Source organism: Salvelinus sp. IW2-2015, unplaced genomic scaffold (genome assembly GCF_002910315.2).
Source record: "Salvelinus sp. IW2-2015 unplaced genomic scaffold, ASM291031v2 Un_scaffold990, whole genome shotgun sequence".
Taxonomy (NCBI): Eukaryota; Metazoa; Chordata; class Actinopteri; order Salmoniformes; family Salmonidae; genus Salvelinus; species Salvelinus sp. IW2-2015.
In genome coordinates, this window is record NW_019942675.1 from 192,017 (window position 1) to 212,560 (window position 20,544).

Consider the following 20,544-nt stretch of genomic DNA (forward strand, 5'->3'; position numbering starts at 1 on the left):
CCCTACCTTCAATGGGGGGTGGGTATGTCCCAAGGATCCCGAATTGCACGGACCGTTTATTCACCTGTTGACGCATGTAGCGCGCAATTCCAATAGTCAGCGCAAGGTAGGTGGGCACCATGGCAATATTGTTGCAAATAACATCCTTCCAGATGCGTGCATTTTTCTTCTCACGCTGGGACCCATTTTCCAATCCATCTGTTAAAACAGGCTCCATTAGTCCACTTCCTGGCAAGTGGCAACTCAAAACGACTAACATGGATGTCAAAAAGGTTAACTAACTCAAATAATTATTGAAAGCTAGGCATACTTCTAGCCTATCTCAACTCTCCCTGAGCCCCATCTAGGTGTGATAGCTCCTCAGCAAATGATGGATCATCCATTGAAGAGGAAGGCGTTTAGTAGTCTATCATGACTAGCCCACAGTATGCCCCATCCTGGTTAGGCTACAGCAATGTGTCACATCTGCAACGCTATGGCTCAGGAACAGGCTTTAGGCTTCACCAGGGATTTGTTCTAGCCTACCTCCCTTCAGGCACCTTCAGAAAGTGCCCACAGTGTCAACTCGAAAAGTCATTCCATTCTGCATGTGAAGTGTGCTCTCATAAAAAAAGATCCATTGTGCAGAATGAAGTAAAATGTTTTTCAGTGGAACTTTTTGGCATTGCCCATGGTCTGGCTGGCCAAGTGGTCCACAGTTTCCCCCTATCCCCATCACTCGGGCTGACCTTAGGAAGACCCCGAGACAGCCTGTGGTTTTCAATAGAAGAGGACCCCTGTGACTCTTAAAGAACATATAGAAAGAATTTTGGGGTTATGTTGCATGATATTTACGGATCAGGCCCAACGACAATGCTTTTGTTGTCCCGTCGTTCCTCCAATAAATTCCCTTACAAAAAATATTGCAGTTTTGAAACTGCAGTAAAAGTGCAGTAACTGCAATCGACTGTGGTATTTGGATGCAGTAATTGCAGTGTACTGCAGCTGAACTACACTGCACTCTAACTGCAGTTACACTGCAAAATTATTGCAGTAAAAAAAAGTTATTTTGGGCAGTTTTTGCAGCATACTGCAGGTTATACTGCACTCTGACTGCAATCTTTTTTCGGAAGAGTCATGATCAATTGATCCCTTTTTGACTGAGAAAGTTAGCTAGTTGCAGGCCTACGATTAACTTAAAATTGCCCTGACACAAAACCAGAAATGAGAGATGAGGAATACTGAAAGAACCATCAGAGAATATCACACATTTTTAAATGCTGCAAAACGACTTCTCTTTAACACATATCTAAACTATTAACGCATTAAAATAATATATTTTTATTTCTGTTTATATATTGTATGATATCACATTTTCTGTACATGTCTGTATGTATCAAGATATAAACCCAAAGAGTGCAGCCTAAGACGTCCACTTTGGTTCACATGAGGTAAAAAAAAAGAAAATAAATGCTTTCTAGAGACAGACTTTTTAATAAAGGGTACCTGAATGGCGGTCTCATAACTTTTGCCCCTCACTGGACTTGGCCCTGTGCCCAGGGTCTGGCTGCACTCCAGGTGACTGCGGAACTCGGGGCGGCCTGACCCGACGATGTCACCCACCCTGGGAAGGAGCAGAGAGAAAATAGGAAAGGAAGGAGGAAAAAGGGGGTAGCTGAAAAGAAAAGCTGGACAGGAGATCTTTCATGGGGCCCTGAAAGATGAGAATTTAATTACACATCTCTTTATTCATCTGTCCATCCACACCAACACTGCACAAGCTAACTTTTCAAAACAGCCACCTTCCACACATTTGTCCAGTTAACCCCCTCCCTACGAACACTTTACAACCCATTCAAAGCTTATCCCCACATAGTTTTACTTAAAGCCTTTGCTTATAGCCACCGTTTTACTTTAAAGTCAGTAACACACTATTAGACTTAGCCTACACAACACTCAACCACGCTTAAACATTTACATTTTTTCCTTTTAAATTAGACAGAAAAATCACTTCGCTAACACATTGACGTTCATGAATGAACATTCATTAACTGTTCATAAGTAGTGTGTAGGCTACTAATGAGTCCTCCCCCATTTATGAATGATATATAAGCATTACAATACATACACATTTGATGGATTATTATATAGTTCATTATAAACTGGGTGGTTCAAGCCCTGAATGCTGATTGGCTGAAAGCTGTGGTATATCAGCCGGGTGTGATCAAACATTTCTTTGTACTGTTCTAATTATGTTGGTGACCAGTTTAAAATAGCAATAAGGCACCTCGGGGGTTTGTGATATATGGCCAATATACCACGGCTAACGGCTGTATCCAGGCACTCCGCGTTGCGTCGTGGTAGGGAACAGACCTTAGCCGGGGTATATTGGCCATATACCACACCCCCCCGTGCCTTATTGCTTAAGTGTAAACATGAATATACAGTGCCTTCAAAAAGTATTCACACCCCTTTACTTTTTCCACATTTTGTGTTAAACTGGGATAAAAATGTATGTCATTTTTTGTCAACGATCTACACAAAATACTCTGTCCAAGTGGAACAAACATTGCAACATTAGTAAAAAAAAATATATAAAAAATGTAATAAAACACTAATATATCTTGATTAGAGAAGTATTTAAGCCCGAGTCAATACATGTTAGAATCACCTTTGTCAGCAATTACAGCTGTGAGTCTCTAATAGCTTACAACACCTTCAAGCTCTGTCAAATTGGTTGTTGATCATTGCTAGACAACCATTTTCAGGTCTTGCCATAGATTTTCAAACATATTTAAGTCAAAACTGTAACTTAGCCACTCAGGCACAGTCACGGTAACAGTCAGTCTTCTTGGTAAGCAACTCCAGTGTAGATTTGGCCTTGTGTTTTAGGTTAATGTCCTGCTGAAAGGTGAATTCCTCTCCCAGTGTCTGGTGGAAAGCAGACAACCAGGTTTTCCTCTAGGATTTTGCAGGTGCTTAGCTACATTCCATTTATGTTCTTTTTTATCCTGAAAAACTCCCCAGTCCTTAACAATTACAGCCAGCATCATGTTATGGAGAGCGGTACTCAGTAATGTGTTATTTTGGATTTGCCCCAAACACAACACTTTCTATTCAGGACAAAAAGTGAATTGCTTTGCCACATTTTTTTGCAGTATTACTTTAGTGTCTTGTTGCAAATAGGATGCATGTTTTGGAATATTTGTATTCTGTACAGGATTCCTCCTTTTCACAGAAACTACAATGTTTTTGATCTACCTCAGTTTTTTTTCCTGTCACAGCCATTAAACTAACTGTTTTAAAGTCACCATTGGCCTCATGGTGAAATCCCTGAGCGGGAACAGAGTTAGGAATGATGCCTGTATCTTTGTAGTGAGCGGACCAAGTATTTTTGGGACAGTAGCAGGTTTTCTTACATTGAACAAAATTCTCTATTGAAGTCTTTTTTTCTCCTCAAACAATCAAGGATGATCTCACAAGGATAACACAAATCTTCTTAACACGAATAAGGAACACACGGTGAGTAACTTTTAACTATAACATAAATCACGGTTGTGTCACCGCCTCAACTATCCATTTGTGGAGAGCTCCTTTCGGGTGGTGGTGTGGATCCGTGGTTGCCATTCCCAAGAGGTAATTTGTCCTCTTCTCCCTTCCGTCAGGTGAATCCGCTCCTTTGGAGAATGAATCACTCTTTTTTTTCCTCCAGTCTCCCTCTTCTCTCTTGTAGGGGGAAGAAAATAGGTGATTAGTACTGTCAGCTGTGCTTAAACTGCCTCTGATCACCTTCACTCACATGCCGGGCTGGGCTACTATCCGTGGGACCAGCCTGCCCCCTGGTGCTCCTTCCACAGTAGTGACTGGGTGTGTTGATGCCCCATCTAAAGTTTAATGAATAACTTCACCATGCTCAAAGAGATATTCAATTGATGCTTTTTTTTTGTACCCATCCACCAATAGGTGCTCTTCTTTGCGAGGCATTGGTCTTTGTGGTTGAATCTGTGTTAAAATTCACCTGCTCGACTGAGGGACCTTACAGATAATTATGTGTGTGGGGTACAGAGATGAGGTAGTCATTAAAAAAAGAATGTCAAACACTGTTATTGCACACACAATTAGTCCATGCAACTTATGTGACTTGTTATGCACATTTTTACTTCTACACTTTAGGCTTGCCATAACAGTGGTTGAATACTTGACTCAACACATTTGTTTTTTGATGAATAATAAACAATTTTAAAAAACAATTAGAGTGACAAAAAATACTATTTGAATCCATTTTAAATTCAGGCTGTAACAACAAAATGTGGAAAAGGTCAAGGGGTGGGAATACTTTCTGAAGGCACTGAAACTGCAAGGCAGAAACTGAACTTCTGCTGCAGAAATAAGTCAATAGACACGATTCCAGTGGTTACACCTTTCTTTTTATTGAGATTACCTTGACAGTCACAAAGTTACCAAATGGAGCCCATTGAAACATTGAAGCGGAGGGGGCAAGCCCCCAGGACTCTCCCTCCCCATCTCTCAGGGTGTGGCATGACATAGTGGGCATTGACCAGAGAAAGAGACTAGGTCTGAAATGGCACCCTATTGCCTATATAGTGCACTACTTTTGGCCAGGGCCCATGGGGTTTTGGGAATAGTGTGTCATTACAGACAGCCAGAGAGATAGGGTTTTTCAGAAGTTAGCAGAACCAATTTTAGTGTTAATTAGTAGAATGTAGTGACAGAGGAAAAAGAGAATGGAAACTTTGTAGTGTCACTCAGTGTTTGTTGCAACTGCTCAGACAATCTGATAGCCTTTGTTTAATACACACAAAAGCCATGATGGAAGTAGAAGGAATATGGGAGGAAGAGGAATGCTATCTCAAGCCGCACTCAGTGGAAAGTTTTAAAATGTTAATTTGAAATGCAAGCAGTCCAAGTCTAGTAGGCTGAGAGGAGTTGAGCACTCAGGGTGCCATTTGGGATCGAGACTAAAAGTAATGTACTATACAGGGAGCCATTTGGGACGCAGGCCATCTCTCGCTCTCTGGTAACACACACCATTGTTCCATAAATCCAAACCCCTTCATTAAACGGATTTCAAAATGAAGTTGTAAACAATATTTTTGTATGGGTGGGGGAATCAGTGCACATGGAGTATAGCGGTTTATTGAAGCTTAAAAGGATAGTTCACCCAAATTACGATTTGGTTTTCTTACCCTGTAAGCAGTCTTCGGACAAGGTATGAGAGCAAGCCATGCTTTGGTTTAGTTTCCCTGGCACCGTTGCTACATGCTAACATTTTAGCATTTGGGCCACAAGTCCCATTGAAGTCTTGGGACCGATATTAGCAATTTTTACGCATATTTTTTTTAATTGAACCTTTATTTAACTAGGCAAGTCAGTTAAGAACAAAATCTTATTCATCATGTCCAAATGTATGAACATGATGTATGACAAATGCCAATATTGGTCCCATGACTTGAATGAGATTTGTGCTAAAAATGCTAAAACGTTAGCACGTAATAACAGTGCCAGGGAAAGTAAACCAAAGCATGTTGTTGTCATACCTTGTCCATAGACTGGCTTACAGGGTAAGGAAACCAATGCCAGTGTAATGTGGGTGAACTATCCCTTTAACTGGACAAGAAATACACCCATGCTAATGTAAAGCGCATGGGAGGGTCAGAATTCCAGACTCCTAAAAGATGTTGAGCAGAACATGGTCCTGGGGAAGAATAGCAACACAGACACACACAGAGATCCGCTCAACTGAGTCTCCTAAACAGACACCGTCACTAACAGCAGACTCTTGAGACCGTAACAACTGGCTCTGCTCGATCCATACAATATAGAAATGTGTTTATATATATTTATATTCAGACAGATGTATGCCGTTCTCAGTTGGTCAATGAATTTTGTTTGTTCCTAAAACTGACAATTTCGGTCACACAGAATGAATCTCTGCAGCACTTAGACAGAAAACAACAGGAACCACAGATAAAACATCTTCATTGTTATATCTGCGTAAATAGAGGAATCATAAATGACAATGACACTAACTCACAGCTATTGAAATAGTAGAGGACTTGAGTGTAGGAAAAGACAGTGAGCGAGACGGAATGGGGGCCAGAGAGCTTTAGAGAAGCACGACAAAGCACTAATTACAAAAACACAAGACGATTCATCACTAATATACTAAAGGGAAGGCGGGGTGTTACAAAAAACAAAACGTATATAAAATGTATTGAAAATGGCATGACACTTAATGGATGCATCTACACTGCATACTGCTGCAAACTACACACTAGGCTAAAGAGGGACTCCACCGGTTGGATATACAGATACAGGGGCAGGGCTGGGGAGAGAGAGGTAGGACAGGAGAACAGAAGAGCGACACACACACTACTACACCAGCATCAAGAGAGGGAGGGTAGCAGTTACCCCTAAGCCAATGACACATGGTCAGATCTGTGGTTATTGGCAAGGGGTACAGTCATCCACTAATTCAGTGCCATGAGGAATAGACGGGTAGAACAGGAATAGTAGACAACTATGGTAATGTAACCTGTGGCTTTAATTTGACCAGAGCCCTATGTTGCTCTGCTCAGTAGTACTATATAAAGAAACTACATTTCATAGGGGTGGAATGGATTTTTTGTTTCGATTAAAAGAGGTCAAAGACCTTTTAGATGCAGATGGTATTTTTTGTACTCTACAGGACGTTTGCAGTATCTATACATTTATGTGTTTAATAATTTCATAATTTTCAACACTTTTGAAAGCATGGTCCTGTTTTTTAAAATTTGATTTCATTTGTCAGCCAGCCCATGGGGGAAAAACAGAATCGATGGGAAGGTAGCGATCCCATGTTGTTGTCTTTCGCTCCCTCCTCCCTGTTGCACCGCTCTTTCGGCCCGATCGCGAGGGGGGGGGCGGTTAGCAGCGTGTCTCGTAGATGCCGCTGCGGCCGATGTAGCGCACCCATTTGATGACGTCGTGGTCACTGTAGTTCAGCTTGGGCTCGAACACCTTCAGGTAGCGCACCTTGAGCCCGGACGGAGCAAATGGCACCTGGGAGACCATAACAGAACCATAATGACAAATGTCAGAAATGTTTGCACATCTGGGTCATTCAACCATAGGAGTTGGCTATACAGCACCAAACTGCTCTTGAACCCAGCTACAGTAGAGGTGACTGTGTAAAGGAAATAAAAGACCTAATCACCTCAAAGTTCATGGAGATGGGAGGGCGCGCCCACTTCTTCTTGTCGTTGGTGGGCAGCAGCTCGATCTCGGCACTGATCTGAGACTCCTTCATCCCTGCCATACGCTTGATCCTGCAGACACACATACCCACACACAGTTAACACCATTCCACAGCACACACACACTAGGGATGGGCACGGTTAATTCAAATGGTCGTTAGTATTCCAAGTATTAAGATATATATATATATATATATATATATATACACACAGTACCAGTCAAAAGTTTACACACACCTACACATTCAAAGGTTTTTCTTTATTTTTTTACTATTTTCTACATTGTAGAATAGTGAAGAGATCAAAACTACGAAATAACACATAAGAAATTATGTAGTAACCAAAAAAAGTGTTAAACAAATGAAAATATATTTTATATTTGAGATTTTTCAAAGGAGCCACCCTTCGCCTTGATGACAGCTTTGCACACTCTTGGCATTCTCTCAACCAGATTCACCTAGAATGCTTTTCCAACATATGCTGAGCACTTGTTGGCTGCTTTTCTTTCACTCTGCGGTCCAACTCATCCCAAATCATCTCAATTGGGTTGAGGTCGGATGACTGCGGAGGCCAGGTCATCTGATGCAGCACTCCATCACTCTCCTTCTTGGTCAAATAGCCCTTACACAGCCTGGAGATGTGCCAGTTTCATCATATCGCTTGATGGTTTTTGCAACTGCACTTGAAGAAACGTTCAAAGTTCTTAACATTTTCCAGATTGACTGACTTTCATGTCTTAAAGTAATAATGGACTGTCGTTTCTCTTTGCTTATTCGAGCTGTTCTTGCCAGAATATGGACTTGGTTTTTTACCGAATGGGGCTATCTTCTAAAATATATTTAGTTTTGTTTAACACTTTTTTGGCTACTAAATGATTCCATGTGTGTTATTTCATAGTTTTGATGTCTTCACTATAATTCTACAATGTAGAAAATAGTCAAAATAAAGAAAAACCCTTGAAAGAGTAGGTGCGTCCAAACTTTTGACTGGTACTGTATATATCGATTTTTAAGGGGCCCATTTTAACAACTGAGAAAGCTTAGTCTTCATGAAATATTAAATATCAGCGCGACAAAACAAACCCCGGCAAGACGTCACAATGTGCTTTAAGAGTTCTCAAGCGTTGCTTCGATCCGTCAGTATGAGACAGCTGGTGTTCTCATTTGCATGTAGGCTACTCTCTACTGTATTATAAAAATTACAATTTACAAGTGGAGTCAGCTATGCACGTTACAGCAGTAAAATATCATTCTAATATATAATTCTAATAATATATAATTCTAATTTACAAGTTCAACAATATAGGCCAACAATATAGGCCACCTACCTCTTGCATTGCAAACACCTGCCTGGAAAAGTCGACCCTCAGCAACTATATATAGCATGTTTGAATTATAAAATTCGCCATCAAAAAAGGTTCCAATATTAAACTCAACATCCAAGAGAAAAACTAGCAACTAGCCAGCTAGCAACTCCAGCAAAGTTTTCAAGTAAGTGCGTTCACGTTTATTTGGCTGTAGGCTAATCACCCACCGGTAGGCTATACACATTTGCAAGCAATGCGTGTGTGGATCTGTTTGCTAGCCAGCTAAATTAGCTAGCTAGCTTGCGTCACTTACTAGTCGCAGAGCTGGCTTAGTGATTATTATCCATAGTTTCCAGCATGTGGACACAGGTCTTGCAGAGGAGTCTAAAATATGGTTCAACTAACAAGTGTTGAGCTAGGAAAATATTCTGAATGAAATGAAAATTGCCCACAATTCAACTCTCATTTATAATGAGAGGGACACAGCTAGATATACAGTTGAAGTCAGAAGTTTATATACACCTTAGCCAAAGATATTTAAACTCAGTTTTTTACAATTCCTGACATTTAATACTAGTAAAAATTCCCTGTCTCAGGTCAGTTAGGATCACCACTTTATTTTAAGAATGTGATAATGTCAGAATAATAGTAGAGGGAAGGATTTATTTCAGCTTTTATTTCTTTCATCACATTCCCAGTGGGTCAGCAGTTTACATACACTCAATTAGTATTTGGTAGCATTGCCTTTAAATTGTTTAACTTGGGTCAAACGTTTCTGGTAGCCTTCCACAAGCTTCCCACAATAAGTTGGGTGGATTTTGGCACATTCCTACTGACAGAGCTGCCGTAACTGAGTCAGGTTTTTAGGCCTCCTTGCTCGCACACGCTTTTTCAGTTCTGCCCACAAATTTTCTATAGGATTGAGGTCAGGGGTTTGTGATGACCACTCTAATACCTTGACTTTGTTGTCCTTAAGCCATTTTGCAACAACTTTGGAAGTATGCTTGGGGTCATTGTCCATTTGGAAGACCCATTTGCGACCAAGCTTTAACTTGACTGATGTCTTGATGTTGCTTCAATATATCCACATAATTTTCCTATCTCATGACGCCATCTATTTTGTGAAGTGCACCAGTCCCTCCTGCAGCAAAGCACTCACACAACATGATGCTGCCACCCCCGTGCTTCACGGTTGGGATGGTGTTCTTCAGCTTGCAAGCCTCCCCCTTTTCCTCCAAACATAACGATGGTCATTATGGCCAAACAGTTCTATTTTTGTTTCATCAGACCGGAGGACATTTCTCCAAAAAGTAAGATCTTTGTCCCCATGTGCAGTTGCAAACCGTAGTCTGGATTTGTTATGGCGGTTTTGGAGAGGTGGCTTATTCCTTGCTGAGCGGCCTTTCAGGTTATGTCGATATAGGACTTGTTTTACTGTGGATATAGATACTTTTGTACCTGTTTCCTCCAGCATCTTCACAAGGTCCTTTGCTGTTGCACTTTTCGCACTAAAGTATGTTAATCTCTAGGAGACAGAACGCGTCTCCTTCCTGAGCGGTATGACGGCTGTGTGGTCCATGGTGTTTATAATTGCGTACTATTGTTTGTACAGATAAACGTGGTACCTTCAGGCATTTGGAAATTTCTCCCAAGGATGAACCAGACTTGTAGAGGTCAACAATTTTCTTTCTGAGGTCTTGGCTGATTTCTTTTGATTTTCCCATGATGTCAAGCAAAGAGGCACTGAGTTTGAAGGTAGGCCTTGAAATACATCCACCGGTACACCTCCAATTGACTCAAAAGATGTAAATTAGCCTATCAGAAGCTTCTAAAGCCATGACATACTTTTCTGGAATTGTCCAAGCTGTTTTAAAGGCACAGTCAACTTCGTGTATGTAAACTTCTGACCCTCAGCCACACACACACACACACACACACACACACACACACACACACACACACACACACACACACACACACACACACACACAGTCCGGCTTAGTTGATAAAAAACAAGAGTCTGCAGCTCTGAGGGCTCTGGTTAGCACTCATCGATCCCTCGACCCCGCGTGTCGTGAAAAAAAGTCCCCAATTTAAAAACTTTTTCCGGTCAGTAGTTTATAGATGACTGCGAAGCATACACATTCATCAGGCTGTCACATAACCTGGGTGGGGTTCATTAGGCACGAAACAGAAACAATTTACTGAAACAGGGAGGGACTCCCTTTACATGTCCAATATTTTCCCCCCCCGGTTGCGTAATGTTTTCCAATGTGAGCCCTAATAAACAGGGCCCTGGTACTGATAACCTGAGAACAACAGTGAGGAAAACTTACTTCCAGACGATGGCGTTCTCGCTGGCCTTGTACTTGGCCTTGCCCTTCATGCAGATCACCTGGACCCCGCTGGTGTTGAGAGGAGTGGGGATGCGCACCTGGGTAGTAAAAACGTGGAAAAAGACATTCAGTGCAGTGGATCCATTCCCCATCTACAAACACTCATTCATTAGTTTATGGGTAAGACCAAGGTTGCATCCCGAAATGGCTATGTTGAGCACTACTACAAAAGTAGGTTATTTCAGGACTTTTACCTGACCACACGACCTGACCATGATGACCACGACCTGGTCAGGTACTGTGCCCAAAGCTCTATGCTCATATGGTACCCCTAAATCCCTCTGTAGCCATACCTCAATCTTCTGAGCCAGAAGCGAGGGCTTGAAGTTGGACTTAATGACCACCTTGACTTCAAGCTTGGTGCGACCCACCTCCCTGACAAGGGGGATGACACGGAAGGGTAGGATGATGTCCTTGGTGGTGCGGTACCTGTGGAGAAGAGGCAAACACACACACACACAAAACGGACACAAGGTCAGAGCCTGTGTGTGAATGTGTGTGTGCGTGTGTCCGTATCACACAAGCTCGTTACCTCATGAGTTCACACTCTCCGTCCGGAGGAATGAAGCTGATGCTGCGCTCAGCGTCAAACTTGCTGAGACGCACACACTGGTGGAATGTACAGTCGTCAATGGCTATGGATTGCTTACCGCCACCACCGCCACTAAGAGGGAGATAAAGAAGAGAGGGAGGGAGAGAAAGAGAAAGGTGTTTAAAGGGGACAAGAGGGCCACACACACACTGGAGGGGAAACCTAGCCTAATCATAATACACAGACATTAAAATGTCTGTGTATTACAAAATGGATGACAGTGAGATTAACTTCTAACACAAATTTACAAAGAGTATGAATTTCAAATTAGAGCTGATGCACACATTGAACTCCTTCATACTGAAATCCACAAACACACACAAAACAGATACAAATTGCCTGGTCAGTCTGACTTGCATGCCATGTCGCGTTCAGAAGGATGCAACATTTGATTATGAACACTACATCCAATTCTACATGTCAGAAAATCAGACACACAACATTGCTCTGTAGTGAACACAACCACGTGTAGACAAAACGATGGACAGACGCACACAGAGGCAGATTGAGGCAGACTGAGGATGGAGAGAGCAGTCTGACCGAGTGAGTGATGTACGCTACCTGCCCCCCAAATCACTGAGGTCCAGCACAGAGAGAGGGAGAAAATAAAAACACAAATCAAGGGGGGAACACACAGAGCTTGACACTGACACTTAAAATATTAGCACTCTAAACATAATGCCAGGAAATAAAAAACTTCATAAAAAAGGTGATGGAAAATGATGAACAAAGTTTTTAAAAATCCACACTGTTATGTTACAGCCTTATTCTAAAATGGATCAAATAAAAATATTCCTCAATCTAGACACAATTCCCCAAAATGACAAAGTGAAAACAGGCTGAGAAATTGTTGCGCATTTATTACAAATAAAAAAAATGAAATTCCTTATTTACATAAGTATTCAGACCCTTTGCTATGAGACTAAATTGAGGTAAGATCCTGCTTCCATTGATCATCCTTGAGATGTTTCAACAACTTGATTGGAGTCTACCTGTGTTAAATTCAATTAATTGGACATGATTTGGAAAGGCACACACCTGTCTATATTAAGGTCCCACAGTTGACAGTGCATGTCAGAGCAAAATCCAAGCCATGAGGTTGAAGGAATTGTCCGTATAGCTCCGAGACAGGATTGTGTTGAGGCACAGATCTAGGGAAGGGTACCTAAAAATGTCTGCCGCATTGAAGGTCCCCAAGAACACAGTGGCCTCCATCATTCTTAAATGGAAGAAGTTTGGAACCACCAAGACTATTCCTAGAGCTGGCCGCCCGGCCAAACTGGGCAATAGCTGGATAATGGCCTTGCAAGAACCCGATGGTCACTCTGACGTTCCTCTGTGGAGATTGGAGAACCTTCCAGAAGAACCACCAATCAGGCCTTTATGGTAGAGTTCTAAAATCCTAAAACGTCTAAAACCTGTTTTCTCTTTGTCGTTATGGTGTATTGTGTGTAGATTGATGAGGGGAAAAAACGATTTAATCAGTTTTAGCCTGGTCCCAGATCTGTTGTGTTCTTGCCAAATCCATTGATGTCATTGGCAAGCCAAACATTGTGGAAACAGGAGGCACCTGAGCTCAATTTCGAGTCTCATAGCAAAGGGTCTGAATACTTATGTAAATAAGGCATTTCCACTGTTTATTTTTAATAAATTAGCAAAAAAAAACATTTGAACTGTTTTTGCTTTGTCATTATGGGGTATTGTGTGTAGATTGATGAGGGAAACTTATTATTTAATCAGTTTTAGAATAAGGCTGTAACGTAACAAAATGTGGAAATAGTCAAGGGGTGTCTGAATACTTTCCGAATGCACTGTATATATTTTTTAGACCAGAGGAAAGAGTTCCTCCTACTGGCCCTTCAACACCACTTCCAGCAGCATCTGGTCTCCTATCCAGTGACCAACCCTGCTTAGCTTCAGAGGCAAGCCAGCAGTGGGATGCAGGATGGTATGCTGCTGGCAAATCAATCAAATAGAAATATACAAAGCCGGCCACACCCGTTGCCCCCTCACCTTTTGCCCGCCGCCTCCTCGGAGGCGCCCCCCTTGCCCTGTTTGTCGATGACGATCTTGTCGTTCATGCCAAATTTGCACTCCGGCATGCCGCTCAGGTAGCTTTTCATCACCACGCGGCCTGAGACGTGGGCGCTCAGCACCTGGCCTGATTTGAGCAGAGGAAGAGGTTACCACGGAGAAACACGGAAGGCAGGTAACCGGTTCAGGACAGCTGTCAAGGAGTGGTTTACACATTAAAAACAGGCAGGGGGCGGCCTCTAGTGGCCACACTGGCACTATACCACTCCGCTAAATTTGCATTCATCGTCATATTTATTTAACTAGGCAAGTCAGTTAAGAACAAATTCTTATTTACAATGACAGCCTAGCGGAGAACAGTGGGTTAACTGCCTTGTTCAGGGGCAGAACAACAGATATTTACCTTGTCAGCTCGGTGATTCGATCCAGCAACCTTTCGGTTACTGGCCCAACGCTCTAACCACTAGGCTACCTGTCGCCACGAAATATAACAAATATATTGGCACCCTTGCACTTTTCTTATAATTCCCTATTTCTTCTAAAATGTTTGGTTTAATGTTATTGGATTTTTAACATTGCAGAACCAATTTCGGTGTTACACACAGGATTTTTTTGTTTCATTTTTGTATTGTAATTTCAGAAAATGTCCATAATATATCTGCAGTAATAGTGTAATGATAGTGTTTCACAGGTGTTACTTAACCACCAGTGTTGTGATTGGCTGTGATATTGGCCTATTGATTTCTCCCGCCGAAGCGGCATCTGTTGTCAAAATGGGAAAGCTGTTCCGACTTTGTGGCTGTGTTATCTAGCGGAAATCGCTCTGTCATTTCGATTTAGATGGTACAATGATTCCCTACAGTATTCAGTGCTTGATTTCTCACATAAACAGAAATTGAGCATACAGTGTAGACTTTTAGCAACCTGGATATTACACAGGATTTTCCACTAGATAACACAGCCAGAAAGTGAGAACAGCTTTCCCATTTGTACAACAGATGCCGCTTTGGCGGGAGGACTCAATAGGCAAAAATCACAGCCAATCACAACACTGGCACCTTTAAGTCTACACTTTTAATTGTGGGGTTGCTATGCTGCCTCTGGTACCTGGGGTCTTGAAAGTGTGCAAGACATCATGAAATCAGCAGATTATCAAGGTGTTTTGGAGTCCAATGTTCAAACCAGTGTCCAGACACTGGGTCTCCATCGAAGGTTGTGGGTCTTCCAGCAGGACACATATCAAAAAGCACCCAGGAATGGTTCAAATCACATCCAAAACCCATGGTGAGATCTGGTGGAGGGCACCTCTCAAAAAATAATTAGAGCAGTTTGTTGCTGCCAAATTGATAGCAGAAAGGTACAGCAAGCTCATTGAAGCGTTTGTCTGCAGTAATCTTGGCCAAAGGCTGTGCAACCAAGTACTAGCTCCGGGGTGCCACCAATTTTGTCCATGCCATTTGTCTTTATTTTCTAAATTGAGTTTACAAAAATGCACTTGGTTCTGCAATGCTGAAAATCCAATAACATGGTGTGGAGACCAAAAGTGTTTTTCCATTTCAACTTATTTTAGAAGAAATAGGGACATTTTTACAAAAAAAGCACAAGGTTGACAATATATTTGGCCGCGACTTTAAAGTGTAGTTGCCTCGTCTTTGTAATGTGAGATCGTGATAGATCATTGGATCACTGACCTGGTCTAGTCTTGGTGATTGTATATTGTGCATATATAGTGAGCTCCAAAAGTATTGGACAGTGTCACATACTATGTTGTTTTGGCTCTGTACTCCAGCACTATGAATTTGAAACATTACAATGACTATGAGGTTAACGTGCAGACTGTCTTTTTCATCCATTTCGAGTGAACCGTTTAGAAATTACAGTACTTTTTGCACATAGTCCCCCGTGAAAGTATTGGGACAAATTCACTTATATGTGTATTAAAGTAGTCAGAAGTTTAGCATTTGGTCCCATATTCCTAGCACGCAATGACTACATCAAGATTGTGACTCCACAAACTTGTTTGATTTTTGTGCCCAATACAAATGAACAGTAAATAATGTATTTTGTCATTTCGGAGTCCCTTTTATTGTAAATAAGAATAGAAAGTGTTTCTAAACACTTCAACATTAATGTGGATGCTAACATAGTGAATAATGATGAGTGAGAGAGACGCAGAAATATCATAACCCCCCCCCCCAAAAAAATGCTAACCTGTTCTGTTATTGTAATGGTGAGAGCTTTAGCATGTCTTGGGGGTATGATATTTGTAAGTCTAACTTTCTCACTCATCTTTATTCACGATTCATTCAGGACTATCCGTCATCATGGTAGCATCCACATTAATGTAAAAGTGTTTAGAAACATATTCTTATTTACAATAAAAGTAACTCCAAAATGACAATACAGTTGAAGTCGGAAGTTTACATACACTTAGGTTGGAGTCATTAAAACTAGTTTTTCAACCACTCCAAACATGTCCAATAGAATGTATTAATTCAAGCAAGGCCCAAGACCCGAGTCCAGTGTACGTTTGTCTTTGTTGATTTGTTTCAGTACACCAGTGTTACAAAGTCTTTGCTGCAAAACACACACATCGGTATTACCTTGTGGAGACATCAGCAGGTTGACGCTCTCCAGCACATCCAGGAAGAGCTCGTTGCGACGGTACTTGATGCCCTCGCGCCGCCAGCCGATCTGCCCAGTCACCTGACTGGTGATCTGAGACTGCTCCTCCTTGGACTGGAGACAGAGAGAGGGAGAAAAGGAGGGATATAGACAGAGATAGAGGAAAAGGACAGGGAGGAGAGAGAAACAAGTGGTTGATAAAAGAGATGAAAAAGACAAGGAAAGAGGGTAAAAAGGAGGAATGGACAGAGAGGACAGCGACGAAAAGGACAGGGAGGAGTAGAGAAAAAAGGGATTGACAGAGAGGACAAGGAGGAGGAAAGAGAGAAGAGGGTAAAAGGACAGTGAGGAAGAAAAGTAGGGACAGAGAGAAAATGAGAATGTAATTTATTTATTCAGGCAAGTCAGTTAAGAACAAATTCTTATTTACAATGACGGCCTACCGGGGAACAGTGGGTTATCTGCCTTGTTCAGGGGCAGAACGACACATTTTCACCTCGTCAGCTTGGGGATTCAATCCAGCAACCTTTTGGCTACCTGTCGCCCCATGCCAGATTGTTATGCCTTGTCCTGGGTAATTCTAACGACAACTCAATATGTAAAGTTGGACTCGGCAATATGTCGGTCATATATCCGTAAGGAGACAGTCACCCCGCTGTGCAAGATGTGAAACAGCCGAGTCTGCCTTTAAACAACCAATCAAAAGGGAGAGTACTCACATGGTGCTGGAGAATGAAATGACCAAGGGATAAACAGCAGCCACGTAGCACAAAGACAGAGACAGACACAGAGAGACAGAAAGAGAGACAGAGACATACAGATCGAGCGAGCGAGCGAAAAACACATTACACAAGTCTACATCGAATTCATCACTGTCATCAGCTCTGGCCGAAGCCATCCCTCATTCCCAACATCAACAGCTGAAAAGGTATACCACAGTGTGACTACCACGCAGTCCAAACTGGATATGAGAGATATCTTAAAATAATGGTCATGGTGCCCACCTGGCTCTTGATGCCCGTTTGAGTGATGAAGGTCTTCAGTGCGCCAGTCTCCGAGTTCTGGGGGTAGCCAAAGTCCAGGATCTCTACAAGGGACAAGGTGATCGTGAGACCACACACACTTCTGCTATGAGCTCACCAGATGGGCTCACAGAGAGACACCATCGTATTTTATGTAACCATTATTTGACCAGCTAAACTCAGAGACCGTGTTGAACATGAGTGACGATCTGGGAAACGGTTGCAGGGGAAGAGAAGGGTTGTTTCCAACTGTTACCCTCTTTAAGTCAAAAAAGTTTTTGTCCTTCCCAAACATCATATATCAGAAGAAAGTTGTACTTGTATGTTTTTAAAACACGTCCACTGCTGCATTTTCTGTATATTGCTATTCACCTAAAGAAAACGAATATGTGGCCTGGCTGGTCTAGGGGTAATGCCGCAGCCTCTGGCACACATGCACAGGCAGGGCATAGGTTTTAAATCTGGCCAACTGCCTTAGACATAACCTCTCCACTATAATTCTATGTCACTATCTGTATAAAACATTTATTTAAAAAAAAAATGTAAAAAGTAATTTTTGAAAAGAAACGCAATCATAATAATATCACCAATATCTTGAGTGGATATTAGCAAGTCTGCAATGTCTGTCACCGTCACACAGCACACCTCGACGTCTGCCGGCGCTATATTTTCTTTAGGTTGAGATTTTCTTGCTTTAAAAGTCACAAAAATCTAAACGTAAAAAAACAACAGCACAGCAGAAAGGCTGACCGCGGCACGAGAGAACCACTTCAGGATGTGGCATGACGGTTGTGTGGAATTCCTGTAAAGTGTGTAAGGTTGTTGTAAAACGATTGGGGAAATAACACGCTGCAATTGAGAGCACACACACTAGGGATGGGCACAGTTATTAAACTATTCTAATATCTTAATCGATTTTAGTATTCGAAAGTATACTTTTTGGGAAAAAATCCTATTTTTACAATGAAAATACTGTCCAAAATGAAATGATCTATGTGATATTGCTACTAGGGCTGACCCCATTTAGCCGACTAGTCGATTGTTTGCTCGATCGACTAGTCGATTGTTGGTCGAGCGAGATTTCTTTAGTCGAGCAGTGGCAAAAAGATATAGAATGGTGTACAAGACACCAGTCTGATTCGCGCTGAGTGGACTGACCCATTGTGGAGAACATGGGGGTGACACAGTCCACCAGTCTAAGACGTGCTACTGAAATTGTATATGGTTATATTACATAAGAACAAGGGTGCGACACTAATAACAATTAGATAACAAACGCGCTTTCTCCATCATTGGATAGTGGTCGCTGTCCAGGCCTGAAACACATCACTGCGCTGTTGAATTGCAGCATTTTTCTAGACCATGTTGCTATGTGCATAATAGCAAAGTTAACCAGCATATTGGTGTTGAGAACAACGCGGTAGAGGCAGCAACAGAATGTGGAGATGAGAAAACAGCCTTTTCCTTGTCTAAGAGAAGTGAGGAGAAGAAACCCCAACTTAATTAGATCAACAATCAATAGCCTAACTGTTAAATGTGTGTGGTGTTATAAATCAGCAATATAAATCTACAGAAATAAGGCAGATCCTGCTTCTGTTGCCTGTTTGAGTGTTTGTTGAATAGCCTACGGATTCCGAGAGCAACCAAGCCTAACGCAACAACGTCAAGTACACAATTGCACAAATTCGACTGTTTTTAATCTTTGTTATGCTGCAATAAACGTTTGACTCTATTTTTCGATAGAACATCCGCTCTGGTATTATTTATTAAGTGTTGCTTACATTGCTCCAAATTGTCAGGGAAATAATATTTATAATGATAACCACAACATTCCTTTTTGTTGACCTCCATATTAGTACAATTATTATGAATGGTAATCATCTTATCATTAGTTGGCTTAGTATAGCACCCATGTATAACCACCATTGAGCTGTAGGTAATGTCACTATCATTAGTAGACCTTAGTATAGCAGCCTTGTATAACCACCATGGAGCTGTAGGTAATGTCATTATCATTAGTAGGCCTTGTATAACCACCATGGAGCTGTAATTCTAACCACACATCCTGTTATGTGTTAATACCGTAACTTACTTAGACATTTCAATACTGTATCCATCAATCATTTATTTGTTAATGTCATCACACAGCATACGAGTCATTCATGATTTGAAATGCAATCAAGCATTTTAGTTTTTAAATCAAACAATGCGAGCCTTGAATATTTAGCTAAATAAACCGTTCCATTTCAGAAATTGTATTCATTAATGAATGCAACTATTTTTAGTCTGCTGTAATAAATGCTTAACAAAAAAACGTTACTAAAGACTCTCTGGTACACTTATACTTAATTTAATGTTGTTCAGGGTTTGTTATAAACAATTTATAGATGTGATTATGTTACGCTATAGTTACAGCCTGCCCGCTCATTAGGCAGATTGACGAGGGCAGCATTTTCTAAGCTGAACTGAACTGGCCAAGACGCACCTACAACACATAAAACCTCACATAATTCTGCCAAAAAACATTGACAATTTCTCTCAACCAGTGGAATATGTTTTTTTTAGGTGAGCGCTGATGCCGGCCTTTCATAAGCAGTAAACCACTTTGTCAAAGGCAGGGGCGCAAAATCATTTAGCTTGTCTTATTCCCAGCACACCTCTTGAGGGGGCTGTTGGAGAGATGCATCTCCGCAGCGCTCCACCAACGTTCAGTCCCAAAACATTCTAACATAAATCATGTAGCAGATATAGGATATGGTAGAAAGAGTATGTGGCCTTTTCTGAAGCCTATAGGCTGGAGATAAAATGTATGACAATGTAATGAGACGGACACTTTTTACATCACGCAGGTTTCTCCAGATCAAATAGCCTCACCTAAATGGTGCACAATCAAAAAAAAAAATTGCTGTTAACAAAGCAACATATCCTAAAGACAAGACAGGTCAGAGTAAAATAGACATTATGGAATGGACAATCACAACTGTTGTCCAGGAGTTTCACCCCATTGTCATGACCAGTGGTATCAATCAGGATTTTTTTGTAACAAGCTAATCATAGCGAAAAGGAAAATAAATTCTGCATTTTCCGCCGTGTAAACATATTGCAAATAGGCTCACGATAACTCCTGATAAAGTTGGGTAGCTGATTAGTCACAGGAATCAGGACAAATAAAGCAAACACAATGGCCTGTTTTACAAATGGTGGGCCTACCACGTGGATGGGCATTCATAAAATTCCATAGTGGGCCGACATGGTCCGACAAGGTCCTGCGGTGCCCAGCCCCACTCCCCAGGTGCTCTCATTCGTTGACTTCTGTAACCGTAAAAGCCTTGGT

The 20,544-nt window shown here is 41.6% G+C and overlaps 1 protein-coding gene across 1 annotated transcript in view; it reads right to left on the reverse strand.

The window, feature by feature from the left end:
- Nucleotides 1-4,384: 4,384 nt before the first annotated feature.
- LOC112069338 (AP-2 complex subunit mu) overlaps nucleotides 4,385-20,544 on the reverse strand; it is a 48,798-nt gene continuing 32,638 nt past the window's right edge. Inside the window, exons 5-12 of the mRNA XM_024136650.1 lie at nucleotides 17,193-17,275; nucleotides 16,167-16,302; nucleotides 13,543-13,690; nucleotides 11,470-11,601; nucleotides 11,231-11,366; nucleotides 10,878-10,975; nucleotides 7,196-7,307; nucleotides 4,385-7,041 (exon numbers count right to left, since the gene is read on the reverse strand). Of these exons, the coding sequence (XP_023992418.1) occupies nucleotides 6,907-7,041; nucleotides 7,196-7,307; nucleotides 10,878-10,975; nucleotides 11,231-11,366; nucleotides 11,470-11,601; nucleotides 13,543-13,690; nucleotides 16,167-16,302; nucleotides 17,193-17,275 (980 nt within the window). The 3' untranslated portion in view covers nucleotides 4,385-6,906. The remainder of the gene's footprint in view (nucleotides 7,042-7,195; nucleotides 7,308-10,877; nucleotides 10,976-11,230; nucleotides 11,367-11,469; nucleotides 11,602-13,542; nucleotides 13,691-16,166; nucleotides 16,303-17,192; nucleotides 17,276-20,544) is intronic.